The following is a 21347-nucleotide window of genomic DNA, read 5'->3' as shown; positions in this document are numbered from 1 at the left end:
CGCGCCTACTCCACGACGCGCAACATTTAGATATTATCAATATCATCGCTCGCCCTGTTGGTACCTTCCAAGATCTCGTCTAAACTCTGCATGGTGATCGCCCTCAACAAGCCGTAATTGTGCTGACCGACGCGCATCCAGCAACGCGGCACCATCGTGACCCGTCATGTTCGAGCTATACCTCCTCACCTTCAATGCTGCCCGGAACCTGGTCGACCCGCAGTCTCTCGCGCCTTCCTTGTTCGATGCCCTTCCCAAAGATACCCCTCTGCCTGACATCGTCGCCATCTCGCTGCAGGAAATCGCACCCATCGCCTACTCGTTCCTCGGAGGATCTTATCTGAAGCCCTACTTTGACCGCGTGACGACCACTGTCCAGCTTGCCGCAGACCTCCGCAGTAATGGCAGCGAATCGCTCCAACACATTGCGACGCGCAGCCTGGGCATGACCGCCCTGATGCTCTTCGCGAAACCCCACGTCACACAGAGGATACAATGGATACAATCGGCAGGCGCCGGTGTCGGCTTCTCCAACATGGGAAACAAGGGCGCAGTAGCCATGCGCGTTGGCCTGTCCTGCCCAGGCTCCGATGACACGCTGGATCTGACTTTTGCCGCTGCTCATCTCGCGCCCATGGAGAGCAACGTGGATGCAAGGAACAAAGACTGGGAAAATCTGGTCCGGAACTTGGTCTTCGTCAACAGCGACGACTCCCCATACAGTTCGAGTGAAGAGAGACCGCTGCTTGACTCCTCGTCCGAGACCCCAGCCGACCACAACGGCCTCTTCACACCTGGCAACCACGTCTTCTTCTACGGAGATCTCAACTACCGCACGCACGATACCCCGCCAGATGAAGGAGCGCATGAATCCTATCCTCAGCCCACCGCGTCCGAGTCTTCGCCACAGCATTACTCGCAATTGCTGAAGAAAGACCAGCTGATGAGAGAGAAGGACGCCAAACGCACGCTACATGGTTTCCAGGAACTGCCTATCAATTTCCCACCTACATACAAGTACGCCACTCCACACGGCAAGAATACAGGAGACAATGATTCGTGGGAATGGTCCAAGCACCGATATCCCTCGTGGTGTGATCGTATTCTCTATCTTCCGTCTGGATCTGCATCAGACCTAGAACCCCAGATTTATACTGCTTTACCGGTACAGCCGACATCGGATCATCGACCGGTAGCTCTCTCGGTTCGCGTTGACGAGAAGCCTATCAAGCTGGACGTGAACGATGTTCTGTCCCGGCCACCCTTCGAGATCAACCCACAGTGGAAAGCCAGAAGGGACGCCGCTCGACGATGGGAGCTTATTGTAGGCGTCATGTCCTATCTCGCCTTGACCGGGAAGGGCCGAATCATTCTCATCACTTTCGTGGGTGTGGCTATGGGCAGTTTGTTCCTAGCTGGGTCGCTAACCAGGTGATCTTGGCGACAGCCCAAGTCACATAGCTCCTGCTACAATTGATTCATTCCTATCCCGTAGTGGTTCCAGCTCCAATTCCACTGCTCTTTGAGATGCTTAATCGACGCTCCCGCCGGCATGCCTGTGGCTTGCACCTCTTCTAGAAATTCGATCATCTCGCATCGAACTTGCTCATCCTGCAGTACGGTGCCAAACTTATGTATTGTATAAGCGGCTTTCCACTGCGCAGAAATACAGTGCGTATTGCACCGAGCAATAGCTATCATTTCTTTCAACCCTCTCAGCACTTCATCGTGTGCAGAATCTGCGATGATTATCCCACGTGCGTCTTGCGTGTTTATCCTAGGGTTATTGACTGCAAGTGCGATGCGGCATATCCGCAGGTGTTGGTTCGCATCCGCTGTAGGCAAGTCAGCAAGCAATTCGCAGGCTAGCAATTACTTTGACTCACCGTGACAAGCACTTGAGAACCACAGTTGCGGGGGGGTTCCCGCGGCGTGCGAGTTTTCTTCTTGATAGAAGAAGGCATCAAAACTGGTGGGGCGTTTCCGTTCCCACTCGTCAACCAGACTGTGAAGATAGAGCCAATTGTCCATTGTGCGCATGCCTTTCTGCGCCCACTGCAGGATGCGCGCACTCAGCCATAATATACGATTGCTCCATGAGGCTTCGTCAACCGGTGAGGCTAGCGCTGGTAGAATGAACGACTCATAGTCGATACGCAGACTTGGTTGATTGAGTAATGCTTGGCTAACTTCAGCATGCACATGTAGCACTAGAGCAGCCTGTACCACAGGACTAGCCATGTCGAAAACCCAGCCTTCAAGGCCATAGAAGAGCTCAAATGTGGAGAGATGTGTCTGCCCCTGTGTACCGGCTAGTTGACTGTCAGCAGAATAACATTTATCCTGACTCATGTTGACATACAGTGAAAATCTTCAAAGTTCCGCAATAGCATCGCAGCCACCAAAGTCGCTTCGTCTTCTATTTTTCTCTTTTTTGCGAGATACGGTATGAGACTCTGCAGTATTCTTTCGTGGTACTCATACGGTCTAGTGGGGAAATACGGATCGAAGCGCAGAATACACTGCCCGGATATCATGAAGATGGCGTTCATGAGCATCGGACTTGTCAGTGCAAGTTTCGGGACAACTTTCTTAAAGATGCTGGTAGAACTAGTTATGTCTAGCGATTCTGCTGCTTTATCAACCCAGTATCGGAACAGATACGCTTCAGTGGGGTCAGTTATCGGCCATGCTACCAGTGAACTTTGGCTTGCGGCAATATTCGGGTTTGGCGACGGGAGATCAGAGTGCCAAGTTTCTAGCAGGGACTCGTCCAGGCTGGAGAGACTTGATACTGAGCCAGGTGCTGGGCTTGTATGTCGCCAGACATGCAATGGAAGCTGCCATGAGCTGTGTATGCTTTGCGGTGCTGCAGATACGAGCGATCGACCAGACCAAGCTCCACTCGTCGGACGCGTGCGTTGGTCCCTCGCCCTCGGGGCTTTTCTAGTTTCCAACTGTGGAATCTTCTTAGCTGACCTCGAGCGAGCCATATGTTTCGGTGCCCTCCTCCTATCGGCGCTTCTAGGGTTCTCAAACTCTTCAGCAACAAGTGACGATTCGTCCACGAAATCATCTGCAGGAATTTCGTTAACATGGTCCACTCGATATCACTTTTCCCTGTACGTACAGTTTGCCGGCGTACCAACCCACTTCTGCCCTGCACCGAAGAAGTAGTCGTACTTCTTGATGTCTGCTCTAGTAGCTTGACTTTCCAAATCAGGAAACACGCCATGTCGAAAGCGTACTTTGTAGTTGGGTCTCCTTGGTGGGGCGGGATCTGACCAAGACAACGACATGCTTTAGAAGAAAGAGCTTATACACAACAAATCGAAGCTTGTATGTCTTGGCACCAACGACGGCAAGTAGGTATCATGCAATCGTGCTCAAAAGAACAAGTTGACCTATCTCGGCAAGTTCCTCCAAGTCTGATGTGGAAAGAAGAAAGCAAGAAGCAAGTAGGAAGAAAGCCGACGCTGTTTCGTATCAACAAACAGGAAAGTCCGCCGCTTCAAATGGGGATATGTACTCCATGTCGCAGCACTATGATGCGGGGTGTGGGAGACACACATGCACGTCGTCTGCTTTGATGACCGTTTCGCTACATCCGGTTCATCGGCGCTATTTGCTCTTCTCATCGTTCTTCCCGAGATTATTCAGCGCAATAGCGGTATGATGGGCGTGAGTGACAGCGAGGCTTGTAGGTGCTTGTGCTACAGCATGTCTATGTTCGAGGCATTTGGTAAGCGGGATTTATTTACGTACGCTATTCGTAGTGGAATTTGAGATGCGCATAGGAACATGTGGTTATGCTAACACAGGGTTGTATACGAGGTGGCTGAACCGTGGGTTAGTGGAAAGCACGAAATGTATGCCCGTTCGAGGTAGGTGAGGCAGCAGATAGGATGAATTGGCTATGGGAAGATATTGTGGCTGGCTGGTAGACCGGCTCAGCCTTGGCTAGCCACTGTGTTGATTGGATATGGTACTAGGATCGTGGGTAAAGACATGCATTATCCTCTCATCCCATCTTCCTCAACAACACACACACCATCGCACTGCTATCCGCTCTAACACCACCAACCACTACCGCTGATTTGCTCAACTAACCAAGCTTTTCTCACACGGGTAGGGCTGCATGCACCTCGAGCCTCCTCCTCCTTCTAGAAACAATCATCCACGCACCACAAGACAATGTAGAGTAAGCAACATCGCTATCCAGCTATTGGTTCATGGGATCGTGTGACTGCATATCCTGTTCATCAGCCCGTCATGTATACCCTTTTCAGCTCGACTGCGCTACTGTCGCGCTGCCACGTGACGTCGTCTCTCGCACGGATAACGGTCTCGGTAGTTTTCGACGGCCATTCTGCTTTTGTCAGCATAGGTATTTTCGGGGAGTCACAAGTCAGAAATAGACGGGTGTTTGTAGGCGTGCGGAGGTGTGACTAAGGTAGTTTGTACTACGTTGCGCTCTCCTTCTATAGGTGACTTTGGGCATGTTGGAGTTGATTACGCAGCAGTCATCACCGAGAGTCAGCCGGGTTTATTGCGCATAAAAGAGGAGGGTGGAATGGATAGCGATCAGTCATCTCATATTGCCAGTCATGCGCCTGTTGGTATGCAGCATACTGCGCCTATACAGCAGCATCTTCTTTTACTTCCAGACAAAGAACGCCTACGGGATGATACTCGCCGCACGTGACTGGACTGAGCAGAACCTTGGAAGGAGCTTCGGTAGGATCCAGGCTGCATATCGACTCGCCGTTCCAGACTGTTCACGATGGTGGAGACCTGGAGAGCTTTTCCGATAGAATGACGTAGGTAAACAAGCGTCTTCCGTTCCCGCAAAGCCACGTCTCGCGCTTTTTCTCGCTAGCTACTCACCGTTTTTTATGGACCCTCTTGTCGATGACACTAACTAAGGCCGCTCGCTAGCTATCATGACTGCCGGTAGTGGAAGTCCGAGTGGCTGGTCATCGACTCGATAGGCTGTTCTTAGCGAGAGCAAAAGAAAGTACAGGCAGAAGTGGTGGAGTTGTTGTACTCGCAGTACTAAATTGGGCGCAAAGGATTCGCTGATCGACATAATAGCCTTGACAACAATAACGCAGCTTTGACATGGGCGTCAGGTTTGGCGAGCAGTCAATGTTAGGGCTCGGCTGTGTTGCAGTGAAGTTGCATATTGGGTTTCAAGAGCCGTCATTGACTCCATGCAGCACTATTGAGGGTGGTGTAACCGCAGCAACGTGCATGCATCTGTCGACGCAGCTGCAACACCTCAGGTGCTGTGGTGCGCAGTATTCAGAGAAACAATGGGCACAAGTGCATGGACCACAGGCATTGGAATGCAAGAATGCCATTCAACAGCAAGGCCTGTAAGGCTCTATTAGCCTCGGCACTGCTTTCCCGTCACCTGATAATATTCATCCGCTGTGTGAGGTTGGTCTCCGCGGCACTATGTCGGATCATCAAAGTTTAATCGAGCAAAAAACATCATAACACCGAAAGAAAAAAGAGCTACAACCTCGTCCCGCTATCGCGACCACAAAGGGAGTACCCACTTCATTCGGAGTTGAAACGCAACACCTGCCACACGTCTGCCAACCACAAGTAAGGAGGACATGTGAAATGCACCACTGACGTCACAGTGCAGCGGTCGCCAACGTCGCGCTGCACCATATACCTCGAACCCCAATTCGCCCGCTCACCCCAGGCAGCCGATCCCCAGCACAACGCTCGATCGATACCAACTTTGAGACCCTAACCGTGCGCTCGGGGTCTGGACTCCTCGGACGGTGGGTTTTTATCCTGCGCTCTTAGCCACGGTACATCACGGACGTTTTTGTTATAGAGGCTATTGGGAATAAGGAAATAGATGTGCGTTTGGTATGGTAATATGGATCCGTGATTGCCGTGAAAGGAGGCAGTAGCCGCTTTGGAAGCTTGACCATGTGGTTACGGATTCAGAATGATCATGAGCACTGGGCGGGTGGACGAGGGGAGTTCTAGACACTATTGTGGGGCTGGGAAGAGTCTTGTCTTACGTATCGCTGCATTCGTGATGTATGCCGTGGAAGGTGTTTGCGCATCAGTGGAAACACCGAAGTAGTCACGAGATGATGCAAGGTGAAATGCAAGTGAGGTAATATGTGCTTCTTTGTTGTGATGGTTGGAGTTGGTTGAGTCCTCCGAGGGAAACTATGCCTAGCGCCATGCGTCGTAGGTGCATCCTCCTGTCTACTGCCCTGCCAAACGCCTGCAGTGGTCCTTGGTAGAATAATGAAATGAAAGAAGGAAAAAAACTGGTATATCATACAACAGAAAAGAGAGATAACGCTCCATGTAAATGCTTAACCCGTGTGCTCCAATACTATCCCTAATCGCAAAGCCGAAGTCGAAGAGTGTTTCCGGCACACTGTGTCGCTAAGTCGCTGATGCGGGAATGATTTCGTTTAATGTCATGATGGTGTGCGTTCAGACGATGAACGCCAAGTGCTCGTCGGCTATTGCGCTCTTTGCGATGATGAGGATGAGTTGAGCTGGGAGAGCGATGCGAAGGAGTTGGTCATTGCCGAGTAGGCAGCCGATGGCAGGCCGTTGGTTGATGATGTGGATGAAGCGCTGTTGCTGCGGACTTGTAGGTTGAGTGTGTGGCAGCTATCGCATCGTCCGTTCATAGCGTTGCAGCGACCCCTGCATCCTCGCTCGTAGTTGGCGCAAGAGAACATTGTGGCTTTGAGCGTCGGAGATGTGCCGATTGTTTGTGGTGATGGTGTTAAGTAGTGTGTGGTGATGTCTTTGAGTAGTGTGTAGTGGTGTGCGAGTGACTTTGTAGCGTGCTGGACTTAGGCAAGTCTTGAAGCCGCGGGTGGACTTCGTAATATATGCGCCGAAGGGTGATGAATGCCCGATGATGTAGCCAGCAAATTCAAGATATGCAGGGCAATAATTGCGTATTTGGGCGTTAGAGTAGCCGTAATCGATGGTGTCCGTTGGCGTGTCTTGGTAGCGTGCGGATGGGTCCAATAATAGTGTGGAGTGCCAAATGGAGTTAATGTGTAAATGCCCAAGTTCTGCAGTTGCACGGTGGGTGGCTTGCTTATAGCTGTGAAGAGCAGATTAAGAATTGCGGGTGCGTTTCATAAACTTGGAAAAGATAGGTGGAAGATCAGGTGTGACGATGGCAGCTGCAACTCTTATGACAGTTGACGCGTCCAGAAGATGTGTGTGTGTCATGGCAGATTATACAGTGGAGAGGCCCAAGGCCAGAATGTCCGTGGCCAGTGCGTTCTTACTCAATGTCAAGGGTCTCCTCTTACGCATGCTCGAGACCCTTTCCTGGTTGTTCATCACGCCGGCCTAGCGTCCAAACCTTGTTTTTGGCTTCCCGTCAATTCCGGCATTTGGCTGTAGCCTGCATACCTCCTCCTACGCACTCGGTGACGCTCAGCCACCATGGCTACTATTCCCAGCGGCCGCCAGCAAGTTGGCTGCATCACGCAGACTACGTACGAGCGTGCGACTCAGCACCCAAACGGCCGTGTTGTCTTTGCAAGGACAGGGACGGCAAACCTCGTTTCAAACAAATTCTGGAAGGCGGCTTAAAGTGGGCGGCATCTCGGACATCAGGCGAAGAATTGCACGGCCACTTCATCCGTGCACTCGTCAGCACCCAAGAAAGCCACTCGCGAAAGCCCACACATGTCGTTAGCTTGACACAATTCAGCCCTCTACGATTACGTGGTGCTGCAGTTGTACCCTACGTGAGGCAGTAATCATGGCGCATGTGTGCCATGTGGTCCCTCCGCTGCTGCCTCAGAACATGATAAGCCGGTCAGTCAGACACGGCTCCGGAAACATGTGCGTGCGGTGCGGGTTTACGGGCTTAAGCTTGCGACACCGATAAGATAGCGTACCTGGTATCAGAAGACGGCTGGAGTGGAGTACGGAGTCCGCGTTCGAGACTTTTTGCTTTTATGATGATCTGCGCCCAAACGCATGCAAGTTGAAATCGCCTCACGGTCAAAGATTTCTCCATCACGACATCTGGCCTGATTGTGAAGGATGCAAATTGCTGTAATCGCGAAATCGGTGGAAGCTTCGACTCTAAACGAGAATGCGAGTCGTTCGCAGTAGCTCGTCCGAAACGCCTGATCTGCAACGGTTTATTAAAGCGTCCGGTCCATCCGCACCCACCAAACGTAGTCGGGACTCAACAACTTTGCCTACGGATTAACTCTGTACCCCGAATTTCGCCCTTTCAGCCTTGTGGATGCCAGTGGGCTGGATGATCATCTTGCAGATCCATCGCTTATCGTATTCAAGAGCCCAGAAGCCGACTGTGCTCAACGACATTATGAAACATGTGAATAGTGTGGGTGACTCACAGCACATGTGCTGGTGCATTGCTGTACGCAGAGCCACGTACTTTGTTCACCGGAAAACACCTAAAGGTGCTGCAATGCCATGGTTCAGGGTTACATCTTATCACGTTCTTGTCCCATGAATTTACGTTACAACAGTGTCATCAGCTAGTTACGCTTTCAGAAGTACTTGTTTCGCTGTAACGAAGAGTTGATCTGCAAGTAGCGTGTGGTCGCATGGTAAGTACGTGGAAAAGAAAGGGTTGCCAGATCCACTTGCATATCGATAGCTGGTACTTCTGATGGAAACTAACAACTTCCCACGTGGCGTTTTTGATTGGAGTACCTGTGGTTAAAGAATAGCCTCGTTGTTTCAAGCGAGACTGTCGTACCTTGCTTTTCGCAAACCGACATCTTTAAAGGCAGAAGGGGTTCCAGGAAACAAACGACTCCATTTGTGTTCTCCACTGCCCGCTACGATCTAGGTATCGAACGAAATGACCACACCTAATGCCACAGTCCGAGCCCTCGCCCCTCCCCCTTTCTGAAGTTACTTCTGAAGCTACCATGGGAGCTCAGAAAAAACATCTATTATCGGGCGATGCGTCCAGGAGAACTCATTTCCCAGTGTCAGCCTCTAAACCTTAGCGCAGCAGATTTTCGACATAGTGGCAACCCATTCTGCTTGGAGTGGCTCGAAGAGTTCTGTCGCACAGATGAAGCCACCCGTATCGACGTTTCCTCTATTCTACTACAGACAGCCAGGCTGTATATTTTCAGTCCTGTGGAAGTGGAGCGGTTCAGCTTGTTTCTAGAAAGCTTTCCTGTAGCTGACAACCAAGGCTTTGCTGCAGTTCGTGATCTCAAGTTCCAGCTCTTCGGTTGCCACCGACCCAGTGCTGGGAACGGTAACGCATATATTGAATTCACGAAGCGCTGCACAGAACTGAGACAGGTCCAGCTAAAGTTCGAAGTTGAACATATGACCGTAGACTCGTGAACATGGGCCGAAAACCTGAAACAGCCGCCAACAACACTATGGTCTTTTGACTAGACGCGCATCAGGAGACTGGAGGACATCATTTCGATGTATCGGTTGACAGAACTTCTGAAGCTAGAGAAGTTGAACAGACTAACAGTTGAAGCCTGGCCTAGGATTAGAGTGAGTGATCGACAGGCTATGCAGGACGTTCTGGTCGATTGCACCCCGTTGATCGAGAGTTTGGTGCAGTGGCTTGAGAGAGGCTTCGCAGCCCAGGACAGAGACGTTACCGTTAGTTACGTGGAAGCGAGCAGTCCAGGTTTGAGATGGAGTAGGCGCATGTGAAGAGTGTAGCTATTGAAGCTCTTGGCCCAAGTTGGACAGGCCAAATTAAAATATGCCATCGATGAGCACGCCGTGATTCAATCTATACCGTACACAGTCTCTCAAGTTTTCTGAAAGCTAATTCCGCTATTCCTGCTCTTTCTGGGTTTCGTTGCATATCAGACGTGTCGCAGAGCGAAAGCGTAGTATGACGTGGAAGATGAAGATGGCTGGTCTCCAGACTAGTTGACACGACCAATGACTAAGCGGCGCCGCTGGCTCGTTTGCCGTCTAATCCCAGCCAGCCCTTACCAGCCTCATTTATCCTACCACGACCGAGCGCATTCGCAACACCATCGTCGCTCAACCATTTTTGACCATTATCGCCATTGCTGCATCCGCGCGCATTCTGGGGACCCACTTTTGACATTGCCGGCGCGCTCTCCCCGCCACGCGCATCGACTTGTTCGCGACGCGTCGACGTAAACAACAGCGCGACTCCTCCATCACCCCACCCACCAACCGATTGACTCAACCACGACCATGTTTCTTCCAGAGGATCTCCTCTTCAAGCAGGGTGCCCTTGCGCACGTCTGGCTTGCCTCGAACCAGCAGAAGAAGCTTACCAAGGCCCAAGTGCTGCAGCACAAGATCCCAGAGAGTTGCGAGGTCATCATCCGGCCAGAGGTGGCTGCTGGCGGTCCACTTGCGTTGCGGTTGAACGCGCAGCTGCTTCTTGGTGAAGTGCGCATCTACAGCAAGAAGGCGACCTACCTCCAGGATGACTGTCAGGAAGCCTTGTGGAAGATCAAGATGGTAAGTTCCAGCTTTGCTTGCGTGGCATGGCCACTTCTGACCTGCATACAGGCCTTCCGTCCTGGAAACATCGACATGCCCTCTCAGACTCATGTCGCCAACCCCACCAACCTGATACTGCCAGACCAAATCACCGACCTGGATTTGTTGGCTCCCATGCCCGACCCGTCATTCCTTCTATCGCAGCCGCTTGGTGGCAACCTCGATCTTGGCAACACCACAGTCCCCGATTGGGACAACAGCCAGTTCCTGTCCGGCAGCATTGAACAGGCGCGCATGGAGCCAATGGAGCTCCCGGACGACGATCTGAACCTGGACATTGGGGAGGACGATGGCTTGGAGCCAACAGTAGCCTACGACGAGGGCACCAGCATTGAAGTCGGCCGTAACGCACCTTTGGAACGACGCCGCTCTGAGGAGTTTACCGGGCTGGGCAAGGATCTGATTGTGGACGACGATGATCTTGGTATAGATATTGGCGAAGACCCTCCAACTGAACTCGCCCGCGGCCCGGAATTCAATCTGGACGACGACTTGGACATCACCATGGGTGGTATGGATACACCACTTCCAGCAGGCACCTCCATTGCCGGCGACTTCCCTGTGCGACAGCGCGACGAATCGCCCCTATCCGAATTGGGAGAAGAGGAGGCTACACGCCTTGAGCAAGAGGTCGCTGAGCAGAATACTACCATATTCGAGCCCGAGCAAGAAGAAGAAGAGTCTATCCATCAAGCCCGTGCCAAGCGCAGGAGAGTGATTGGAGCCGATGCTGAAACCATGATCTCAAGTCATCAGCTGAGGGAGCAGCAGAACAACCGCGAGAAGATCCTCAAGCCTGCTTCGTTCCTGCCTCGCGACCCTCTTCTGATGGCCTTGCTTAACATGCAGAAGTCTGGAGGGTTTGTCTCAAGCATTCTGGGTGATGGCCGAAGTCAAGGCTGGGCTCCAGAGCTTCGAGGCATTCTCTCTCTAGAAGTCATTTCACGTCCAGCTCAGAAGCGCAAGCGTGACGGTGCGAACATCGAGAGTAGTGCCACGGAGGATGAGGCTGCAGCCGAAGGAGAGAAGACCCCTCAACTCCAGCTAGAGTTTGAGCAAGATGAGCCAACTTTGGGCGGCGGGGACATTGGTATCGGCGGAGACAACGACCCCACGCTTGGAGGATCCGATGACATTGTTCAACTTCCCGATGACCCCGGCTTCCAGCAGATTGGTGACGAGGAGGATGTCTTCTCACCTGTTCCAGACAACTTTGACGACACAACCGCACCGCTAGTCCACCCCGATGAAGCTGGACCAGTATCATTAGGCACCAAACACGCCGTCCATTTCTTGCGGGAACAGTTCGGACCGGAAGCTGAAGAGAGCGAGTCGGAACGACAGAAGAACAGCATCGTTTTCCAGGACGTCTTCCCAGAGGCCCGCACATCACGAACAGACGCGACCAAGATGTTCTTTGAGATGTTGGTATTGGCAACCAAGGACGCCATCAAGGTTGAGCAGCCAGCCAACGAGCTTGGTGGCCCACTACGTATTCGCGCCAAGCGTGGTCTTTGGGGACAGTGGGCAGAGACCGGTGCTAGTGGGGAGCTGGCATCCCAGGCTCAAGCCACGCCTACAGGGGATCCCGATGCGCCTGCTGAGGCCATCTTCCAAGGACCACCTGAGGTTTCCGTGTCCGCGTAAAAGTTCAACAATCTGTTCGCTTGGCAGAATTTCTTTGGGACTAGGTACTGTCTGGCGGTGTTGGCTGGATACCCTTCTTTTGGCATGACTTGGATTGTAGGCGGCTGCTTTGGACGGTGTTTGGCGTTGATATGGGAAATGGTGTTTTTGGGAAGTTGATCCCTTGTATCATGGTATCAGGATAGTCACATTAGCTTTGGAAGACGGAATGCACTCAGTATTATCATTACAGACTCTGAAATCTTGCTTGGCCACAACTGTTACAAGTAGAGCCTAATGTCGACACAGCATGTACTTTTGTAATGATGCATCGATCCAATAAGGCTCTCGCCCTACGGTGGATGCCGGCCCGCGGGATCTCGGCAACTGCGCGGCTTCGCGGGCTTGATTTTGCACTCCCGTCAGAATACCCGTCAACATCCACATCGTGCTGGCCGTTATGAGTGCGGACGAAACAAACGGACACGTGACGGCGACGGGTCGTAGACGCAGAAGAGCTGCTGAGGCGTGCACCTTTTGCCGTCGGAGGAAGGTTTGTTGGTGCTTGGGTACGATCAGGAGCTGGATACTGATGCTAGCAGATCAAATGTAGTGCTGAGAAGCCAACATGCGCAAGCTGTAAAACTCATGGGACGATATGTCAGTACGAACCTGCAAGTATAGATGCCGTTCAGCATGCCGCTAGTCGTCCACGCAAGACACCTCGAACAGAGAGAGCACCAGAGCCAGCCCAAGAAACTGCACCTAGAGATGTGTCGCGCATTGTCGTCGCTTCTAATGGCTCTTCAAGTTATCACGGACGCACCAGCACTTTGTTCGACGAAGCCTCGCATGACCGTGTTGCTACTGAAGCACGTCCGCACATGCCAGATGAATGGATTGAGAGAGGTCTTGTGGCTGAAGCCGCACGACAGAGACAATTAGAGACTGTTAATTTCCGACATGGAAAGCTCGAATTCGATGGTGTCGAGCCTGAACTTGGCATGCATTTGCTTTCATTACACTGGAACCGACAACATCACTCATTTCTCACAACGTATCGTCCTGCCTTCATGCGTGACATGGCTTGCGGTGGCCCATATTTCTCGAAGCTGCTTCTCAACGCAATCTACTTCGGCGCCTCCAAGTTCAGTCCACGCCGCGAAGTTCGCCGCGTGGCTGACGATGTCCGCACTGCCGGTTGGCAGTTTCGTCAGAGAGTACGAGAGCTTCTAGGAGGTGCTTTGGATAAGAGTGAGATCACTACTATTCAAGCTTTACTTGTCATGACCAATTCTCTTTTCGCCCTCGGCGACGAACGCAGTGCTGCCTGGCTCTATGCTGGATTAGCATTTCGCATGATCGTCGACCTCGGTATTCACGTTGACACACCTGCCTTTGCAGGTTCTCGTAGACTGTCTGATGAGGATCGCGAAATTAGGCGTCGTGTCTTTTGGGCTGCATTTGGTGAGCCCAGTTATCCAACAACATTCAAATCCGCTAACGAAACTACCTCCAGTCGTCGACAAGATCCAAAGCTTGTACCAAGGTAATAACTCCTATGCATGAACTGCGCGTAAAGCAAACATTGACTTTATACATCAAAACCTTAGGTCGCCCAGTCAGCATGAAGGAGTCAGACACACTGGTACCCATGAAATTCCAAGATACATATGAGGAACTTGAACACTGGACTCCTTTTTCCTACTCTACGCAAGCAGATTCTGCCTATCTAGGCTCTCCTGCATACAGTATCTCGACATTTCGACAGCTCTGCCAGCTCTCGGTTATCCTCAGCGACATACTTAGCACTGTATACACCGAAAGAAGCTTCGACGTAGGCTCCACGGAGCTATCCTCCAAACTGGAAGTCATTCAACAAAAGTTGGTAACGTGGCGTAGGCTTCTGCCTGAGCATCTCGTTGTGGATGTAGAAAACGTTGCGCTAACGCCTCCCCCACATGTTCTCAGCTTGCAGTAAGTTCTCGAATAATCGAGGATATCGCGGGAATACTGAAACTTTGCTAGTGCCCTTTACGGTGTCCTTACGATCCTTCTGCATCGGCCTTTTGTCGCCGACGGCCATCTCTATAGTACTTCACGTGCCATTGCCGTCAACTCGTTCATGGCGTGTGCCAGCGCTGCGGATGACATTGTACAACTTCTCCGAGCGTACGATAAAGCTTTCGGTGTGCACAGAGCTCCGTACTTGATCTCGTATGCGACGTACGTGGCTGCGACCATACATGCCCGTATCGCGGCGAGGCGTGATCCAGGCTCTCAAGCTCACAGCAACCTCGAGACCTGCTTAGCTGTCTTCCGCAAGAACCAAGAGACGAACTGGGCTGTGCGGCGCGCCAGCGCTATTATACAGAACTTGATGGCGAGGTTGGGAGTTGCTACGCCTGACCAGGATGATGCAGGCATTGATAGGGATATTCATGGCGACAACCATAGAAGCAGTGTGACAGATTCAGCGTCGAGCAGGCCCATGGATCGTGAGCGGAGTCTGCAGAGTATGGAAATTGATGGTATCATCCAGAGTTTTGTTCGGGAACGAGAGCAGGAGACATCGCATGTGGTGCGAACAGAACCAACAGGCCCTGCTAATCCTTCATACGCACCCGTACCTGGGCAGTCGCATTCGGCCTTTTCGACTATTGAGACGTCAGATAGGCCTCACGAGAATCCCGGGACCTGGATGTATCAAGACCAACAACAACTCTTCAATGAGCAACCGGTAACTGTAGATGACCTCCTCTTTGGTTTCAATGGATCAGACCTCGATAACTTCCCGCTCTTAGACTGGGAGTAGAGAACGGGTAGGCTAGCCGTGCGGGAACGATTCGGCCGACCGTACAGCACCCGCGAGCCGCGGCTGATCTTCGGCGATTTACTCCCGCGGGATCCAACGCGATCTACCCGTATCTTGAATCCACTATCCGAATGCTCTTGGATCTGAAGACATATATAGGGAGCTGTGCCGCCGAATGGTATGAAAAACCTCTAGCTAGTAACCAAGCAACAGTTCCATTGTCTTCAATCGCAGCAACAATCCTCTATAGATGCTTCGCGCACTTGTCAAACCAACCGCTTTTCAAAAGGCACACGCTTCGACTGTCTCACACATCTCGCCGATCCGGATACCTGAATTCCCAATGGCACACGAAAGGGCCCCAAAAAAGGTATGTAATATCTCTGTACAAACTGCATGTGTGACAGATACTAATTCGTACATCAATCCTTAGATCCGACACAGCCTACCAGCCGTGTTGATGCGTGCTGGTACTTCGAAAGGTCTCTTCATCCACCGTCACGACCTACCGGCTTCCCAATCAGCGTGGGCACGACCATTACTTGCGGCCATGGGCTCCCAAGGCTCAGACGCTCGACAGATTGACGGTGTTGGAGGAGCGACTTCGACGACTTCCAAGGTTGCCGTGGTTTCGCCATCGGCACGAATGGGCGTCGATGTTGATTATACTTTTGTGCAAGTAGCAGTGGGCCAAGAGACGGTCGATTTCAGTGGAAACTGTGGAAATATGTGCGCTGGCGTTGGACCATTTGCACTTCAGGAAGGATTAGTGCGTGCAAGACCTGGGGAGAAGACTGTAAGTTGACACATTCTGGTCGAGTTTGAAGTTTACAAGGTGCTGACTCTTTATCTAGCTGGATGTCCGGATATTCAACACCAACACATCGCGGCTCATCGTCGATACTGTGCAAGTAGATGAGGACGGCTCGTTTAGTGAAGACGGAGACTACGCAATATCGGGTGTCAAGGGGACCGGAAGCGAAATAAAAGTTGCTTTTGTCGACCCTGCTGGGAGCATGGCGGGGGCTCTCTTTCCTACTGGGAGACGACGCGATACTATCCATGTAAAGGAGCAAGACGGCAATCGCTTCTCAGTCAAGGCCACCTTGATAGACGCGGCGAATCCTTTTGTCCTTGTCGACGAAAGGACGTTACCACCATACCTAAAGACAGCCAGCAAAGATACTGCTGGCTACCTCAGGCACATGGAGTCGATAAGATGTGCCGGCGCCGTCATGATGGGTCTCGCTCCTGATATAGACGCCGCCGCAAAGGTCCGCGGAACACCGAAGCTCGCCATCGTGTCTTCTCCTCGGTCAGATCATCACTCAAGGAGACATGGGCCAGATATCCACGTGCAGGCTTTCAGCATGGGCAAACCTCATCCAAGCTTGCAACTCACAGGCGCGGCGTGCCTAGCGTCGGCAGTGTGCATTGAGGGCACTGTCGCACATGGTGTTGCAGGCGAGGGCAAGGGACAGTCGTCGTGGCGAACACATTCACCTGAACGGGCAGCGAGTCCCTGCTCAGACTCTGATGAAAGCTCTTCGGGTTTACTACCGAGCCCGAGGACTGTGCGGCTCTCGCATTCTAGCGGGTCGATTGCGGTTGATGTTTTGGCTACGAGCTCGGAATCATCCGCTTTCGTTGATCGATGTATTGTTTCACGGACTGCTCGGCGGCTGTTTGAGGGCAAAGTGTATTATTACTCGTAGTGTGTAAGAGAGATGTAGTAGCTGTACGATACAAGAAGAGAATGAAGAAGTGCTACTTCAGCCACACATGAGATGTGAGGGAGGCTGAAGTATGACATCACATGCAGAAAGGCCGAAGCGCGCCATCACTTGACTCTGCAGCGGACATGTACCTGCCAAGGCCGTAGTAATATGTGTGTGAGGATCGTAGAAGCGTGCAGCATGTTCGCGATGTAGCGCTCGGAGTGCAACGTGGGGCGGCGATTAGACATTTAGAGGCAGCGGGGAGTGTTTCAGCAATAAGAAAAACGTGTTCAGAAGGTGTTTGCGTTGTAGTGTCAAACGTGACGAGACCCTGGATGGCTATGGCGGTGCTACGACACCCCTGCTCGCGAGTACCGCTGCTTTGGCGTTTTGGCCCATCATCGACATCCAGCAACTGCATGTCCAGAGACAGCACGTAACCGTCTTGCGATCCCCTTGGCCGTGCCCGTTTGCGAACCCAACACGTCTTTTATTGTTCCCAGCACCAATGCGATAATCCAAGTCGACAGCCATCTTTTTTTAACGCTAGCTTTGGACGGATAGGCCACGTTGGACGGCGGCGCAACAGTCGACTCCTGGCCATGCCAACATGTCAAAAGCACCCACGCCCTCATTGCCCCTCTACAATGCCGCCGGCCTGCCCTCCAAGTCTTCGCGGCCCTCTTCGCCCATGCTGCAGCCGCCAGAAGCCCTCAAGCGGAGCACCACGCCCTCAGTACGCCATGCGCTTCCACCGCCACGTCTGCTATGTAGCCCTGGCGACGCCCGCTGACCATGTGTGAACAGTCAATAACATCGGCCCACTCCCTCCTCTCGGCCCAGGACACGGCCCACAAGCTCTCTACCTCGCTGACACATGGTCTCTCCGCCTCGGACGCTTCGGCGCGCATTCACATCCATGGCACCAACGAACTCCCCCACGAGGAGCCCGAACCGCTCTGGCTCCGCTTCCTCAAGCAGTTCAAAGAGACGCTCATCCTGCTGCTGCTGGGCTCGGCTGGCGTGTCCCTCGTACTCGGCAATCTGGAAGACGCCGTGAGCATTGCCGTGGCCGTGACCATTGTGGTGACAGTGGGCTTCGTACAAGAATACCGATCCGAGAAGTCGATTGAGGCGCTGAATCAGCTGGTTCCGCATTCGGCACACATCATTCGCGCTGGCGTGGAGCCATCACGCGGCCGTCGCGTGCCAAATGGTACGGCAAATGAGAGCATAGAGTTGGACAACTTGAAAGACACCACGGCATCGCTGGCAGCGGCAGAGCGCAAGTCTACTACCATATCCGCGACACTGTTGGTGCCGGGCGACCTGGTCTTGTTCCACACTGGAGACCGCATACCAGCTGATATCCGCATCACGCACGCAGCCGACCTCAGTATTGACGAGTCCAACCTCACTGGAGAGAACGAGCCTGTCGCCAAGTCACCAGACACCATCACGCCCCCGCCGGCCGTACAACGACCATCTTCGCCTTTCTACGCCTCCGAAGCCGCTGGAACGGTCGGTGCTGATATACGGCTGAACGATCAGAAGAACATTGCATTCATGGGTACATTGGTCAGATCGGGCTATGGACAGGGAATTGTCGTCGGTACAGGAGGCAACACCGAGTTTGGCGCCATTTCTGCTTCCCTGCAGGAAATCGAGAGCCCGCGGACGCCTCTGCAACTTTCCATGGACCGTCTAGGCAAGGATCTAAGCTACATGTCCTTCGGAGTCATTGCCTTCATTGGGCTGGTGGGACTGTGGCGTGGTTGGAAATTCCTACAGGTCTTTCAGATTGCTGTGTCACTTGCTGTCGCGGCCATCCCCGAAGGACTTCCGATCATTGTTACTGTCACGCTTGCGTTGGGTGTGCTGAGGATGTCTAAGCGCGACGCCATTGTTCGACGGTTACCTAGTGTTGAGACCTTGGCTTCGGTCAATGTCGTATGTACTGACAAGACAGGTAAGTTGGAACAATTCTACCAAGATCCAACATTTACTCACTACCACCAGGCACGTTGACCACGAATCACATGACTGTGACGAAGATATGGCATTTTGACGAAGCATCACCAGTCGATGTCAAGAAGAAGCACGATTCTACGGACCTCGATTCACCTACGCGCAACATACTTCGGATCGGCAACATTGTCAATAATGCTCGCTTGTTGAGTGACCAGGCAGCCTCAGCATCAACTGCTGCGGTACTATCCTCAACTCTTGGAGGCGATGACAATACTACAGCGAAGAGCCGATGGGTTGGCCAGCCTACCGATGTCGCTCTTCTTGACCTCATGGATGCTTTTGGAGAAGACGATATCCGGGAAATGCTCGGCGATCGCAAGTTCGAGACACCATTCAGTTCGGAAAGGAAGTGGATGGGTGTCGTCGTTGGCGGTAGTTCTGGCAATCTCACCCCTGGGTCTGACTATGCATACATCAAAGGTGCACTCGAGAGAGTTCTGGACCGTTGTGACATGTACGTAACGGCACAAGGAAAAGAGGTGGCACTCGACCAAGCACGCAAGCAAGAAGCGATGAAGGCCGCTGACCAAATGGCTCAAGAGGGTTTACGTGTGCTCGGCTTCGCTAGTGGTGCGTCGAGAGGAAAGAAGAGGAATGCCAGTGGCACCGCTTCACCAGCACCATCTACGAACTCGGCCCTTGGCGACGATGAGCAGTACCGTGGTCTCGTGTTCGCTGGATTGGTTGGCATGAACGATCCGCCACGAAAGGGCGTTGAGAGAGCTATCCGAAGACTCATCGCCGGCAAAGTCAAGGTCATCATGATCACCGGCGATGCAGAGACCACAGCAGTCGCTATCGGCAAGAGTCTGGGTATGCCCATTATGCCGAATTCAGCACTCGGGCGCTCGGTTATTCGTGGCGACGAATTGGATCAGATGAGCGAGGAAGAACTTGCACAAGCCATTGCGACAACCTCGATCTTTGCGCGAACTAGTCCTGAGCACAAGATGAAGATTGTCCGAGCGCTGCAATCACGAGGTGACGTTGTGGCAATGACTGGTGACGGTGTCAATGACGCGCCCGCGCTCAAGAAAGCAGACATCGGAATCTCCATGGGTAGATTGGGTACCGATGTTGCGAAAGAGGCCGCAGATATGATTCTGACAGATGACAACTTTGCGACCATTCTGAACGCGATCGAAGAGGGTAAAGGCATCTTCTACAACATCCAAAACTTCCTTACCTTCCAACTCAGCACCAGCGCGGCGGCACTGAGCTTAGTACTCCTGAGCACATTCCTTGGCTTCGAGAATCCGCTAAATGCCATGCAGATTCTCTGGATCAGTGAGTTCCACCTGTACCCATCCCTTTAACATTTACTGACTATCAACCTAAGACATCCTCATGGACGGCCCACCCGCGCAATCTCTCGGTGTAGAACCTGTCGACCCAGCCGTCATGGCCCTGCCCCCACGCCCACGCCAGGCACGCGTCCTGACCCGCCCGCTCATTCAGCGCGTCCTCCAATCCGCCACCATCATCATGCTTGGCACACTCACAACCTATTACCTCGAGATGTCCTCCGACAACATTGTCACTGCGCGCGACACAACTATGACTTTTACCTGCTTTGTTCTCTTCGACATGTTCAACGCACTAACTTGCCGCTCCTCCAGCAAGTCCGTCCTCGCAGGCGAGATTGGCGTATTCGACAACAAGATGTTCAACTATGCCGTGTCGGGCAGCTTGATTGGCCAGTTAGCAGTCATCTACTTTCCGCCGCTGCAAAGCGTTTTCCAAACTGAGGCGCTTGGCTTGGGCGATCTCGCGCATCTTGTCGCAGTGGCAAGTTGTGTATTCTGGGCAGATGAAGGGAGAAAGTGGTACGTCAGGTGGAAAGGGAGGAGAGGGTATGGTGGGGGATATAGTACCGTTGTTTGAGTATAGAAGGTTTGGTAGAATGTGGTGGTGTAGAAGCGTCATATCGCGCAATGGATATTGCTGTTACTAACGATGTGCTTTGTGGACAACCATGTTGAAGTGAAATACGCGGATCTTGAACTGATGAAAGCATAACGAGATCGAAGCATGTTTATCTTCATGGATCGTGAGAGGAATGAGAGGAGAGTAGGTTAAGAAAGATCGGACGTTTCGGAGTCTGCGGACCTTCCTCGCTTCCGCACCCACCCCTATCCAGGTATGCACCGCCCACAACGCACTATTATTCGTAGAGACGCCAAAGAACGAAGAGCAGCGAATGACAAGCGTTCGGTACGAAATCGACGTTTCAGTCGTCGAGTATGCGTTTGCGAAGTTCACTGCCACCGCAAAGGGACCTGTGCGGCTCGATCTTACCGCAGGTGGCTCAGCCGGCGCCCATGCTTTACGGCCGTTTTGAACTATTACTCGCGTGCTTGCCAAGATCTCAGCCTTCCTCAGCCCTATATGCGTCTGAGCTGTCGGTATTTTGTCGTTCTTCTCATTTGCTAGGAAACCTCACGAAACTTTCTGATACCCTCGTTTTGCTTCACCATAGGATACCCTAGATTTCTTCTTCGCCCTTGACTTTTCCCAACAGCCCAACTCAACCACTTCGATTTACTTTGACTAGGTCATCATGGAGATAAACCCGGTGGTTAGTATCGCACGCTGAGCAACAATGGTTACCTAACTAAGACTAGTGC

At 52.4% G+C, this 21347-nt stretch overlaps 7 protein-coding genes across 7 annotated transcripts; 5 read left to right on the top strand and 2 right to left on the bottom strand.

Moving 5' to 3' along the window:
- Positions 1–166: 166 nt before the first annotated feature.
- AA0111_g2312 (hypothetical protein) lies at positions 167–1435 on the top strand (the record flags this gene model as incomplete). The annotated part of the gene is made up of 1 exon (XM_028648070.1): positions 167–1435. The coding sequence occupies one exon, from the start codon at positions 167–169 to the stop codon at positions 1433–1435; it is 1269 nt and encodes a 422-aa protein (XP_028510057.1).
- Positions 1436–1467: 32 nt separating this feature from the next.
- AA0111_g2311 (hypothetical protein) lies at positions 1468–3299 on the bottom strand (the record flags this gene model as incomplete). The annotated part of the gene is made up of 4 exons (XM_028648069.1): positions 1468–1835; positions 1887–2312; positions 2363–3076; positions 3131–3299. 4 exons carry the CDS (start codon positions 3297–3299, stop codon positions 1468–1470), a joined length of 1677 nt encoding a protein of 558 aa, XP_028510056.1.
- A 4936-nt stretch (positions 3300–8235) lies between these two features.
- AA0111_g2310 (hypothetical protein) lies at positions 8236–8358 on the bottom strand (the record flags this gene model as incomplete). The annotated part of the gene is made up of 1 exon (XM_028648068.1): positions 8236–8358. The coding sequence occupies one exon, from the start codon at positions 8356–8358 to the stop codon at positions 8236–8238; it is 123 nt and encodes a 40-aa protein (XP_028510055.1).
- Positions 8359–10215: 1857 nt separating this feature from the next.
- On the top strand, positions 10216–12177 carry AA0111_g2309 (hypothetical protein; the record flags this gene model as incomplete). The annotated part of the gene is made up of 2 exons (XM_028648066.1): positions 10216–10488; positions 10540–12177. The coding sequence occupies 2 exons, from the start codon at positions 10216–10218 to the stop codon at positions 12175–12177; spliced, it is 1911 nt and encodes a 636-aa protein (XP_028509778.1).
- Positions 12178–13040: 863 nt separating this feature from the next.
- AA0111_g2308 (hypothetical protein) lies at positions 13041–14971 on the top strand (the record flags this gene model as incomplete). Its single annotated transcript, XM_028648065.1, has 4 exons — positions 13041–13623; positions 13676–13705; positions 13770–14133; positions 14185–14971. The coding sequence occupies 4 exons, from the start codon at positions 13041–13043 to the stop codon at positions 14969–14971; spliced, it is 1764 nt and encodes a 587-aa protein (XP_028509779.1).
- Positions 14972–15521: 550 nt separating this feature from the next.
- On the top strand, positions 15522–16686 carry AA0111_g2307 (hypothetical protein; the record flags this gene model as incomplete). The annotated part of the gene is made up of 2 exons (XM_028648064.1): positions 15522–15767; positions 15826–16686. The coding sequence occupies 2 exons, from the start codon at positions 15522–15524 to the stop codon at positions 16684–16686; spliced, it is 1107 nt and encodes a 368-aa protein (XP_028509774.1).
- Positions 16687–17299: 613 nt separating this feature from the next.
- Positions 17300–20604, top strand: AA0111_g2306 (Calcium-transporting ATPase 1; the record flags this gene model as incomplete). Its single annotated transcript, XM_028648063.1, has 4 exons — positions 17300–17425; positions 17497–18658; positions 18709–20007; positions 20060–20604. The coding sequence occupies 4 exons, from the start codon at positions 17300–17302 to the stop codon at positions 20602–20604; spliced, it is 3132 nt and encodes a 1043-aa protein (XP_028509775.1).
- Between the last annotated feature and the right edge of the window lie 743 nt (positions 20605–21347).

The sequence above is a fragment of the Alternaria arborescens genome, assembly GCF_004154835.1.
Source record: "Alternaria arborescens strain FERA 675 chromosome Unknown contig_4, whole genome shotgun sequence".
NCBI classification, from domain to species: domain Eukaryota; kingdom Fungi; phylum Ascomycota; class Dothideomycetes; order Pleosporales; family Pleosporaceae; genus Alternaria; species Alternaria arborescens.
The sequence above is the reverse complement of the archived record's forward strand: the minus strand, read 5'-3'. Positions and strand labels throughout refer to the sequence as shown.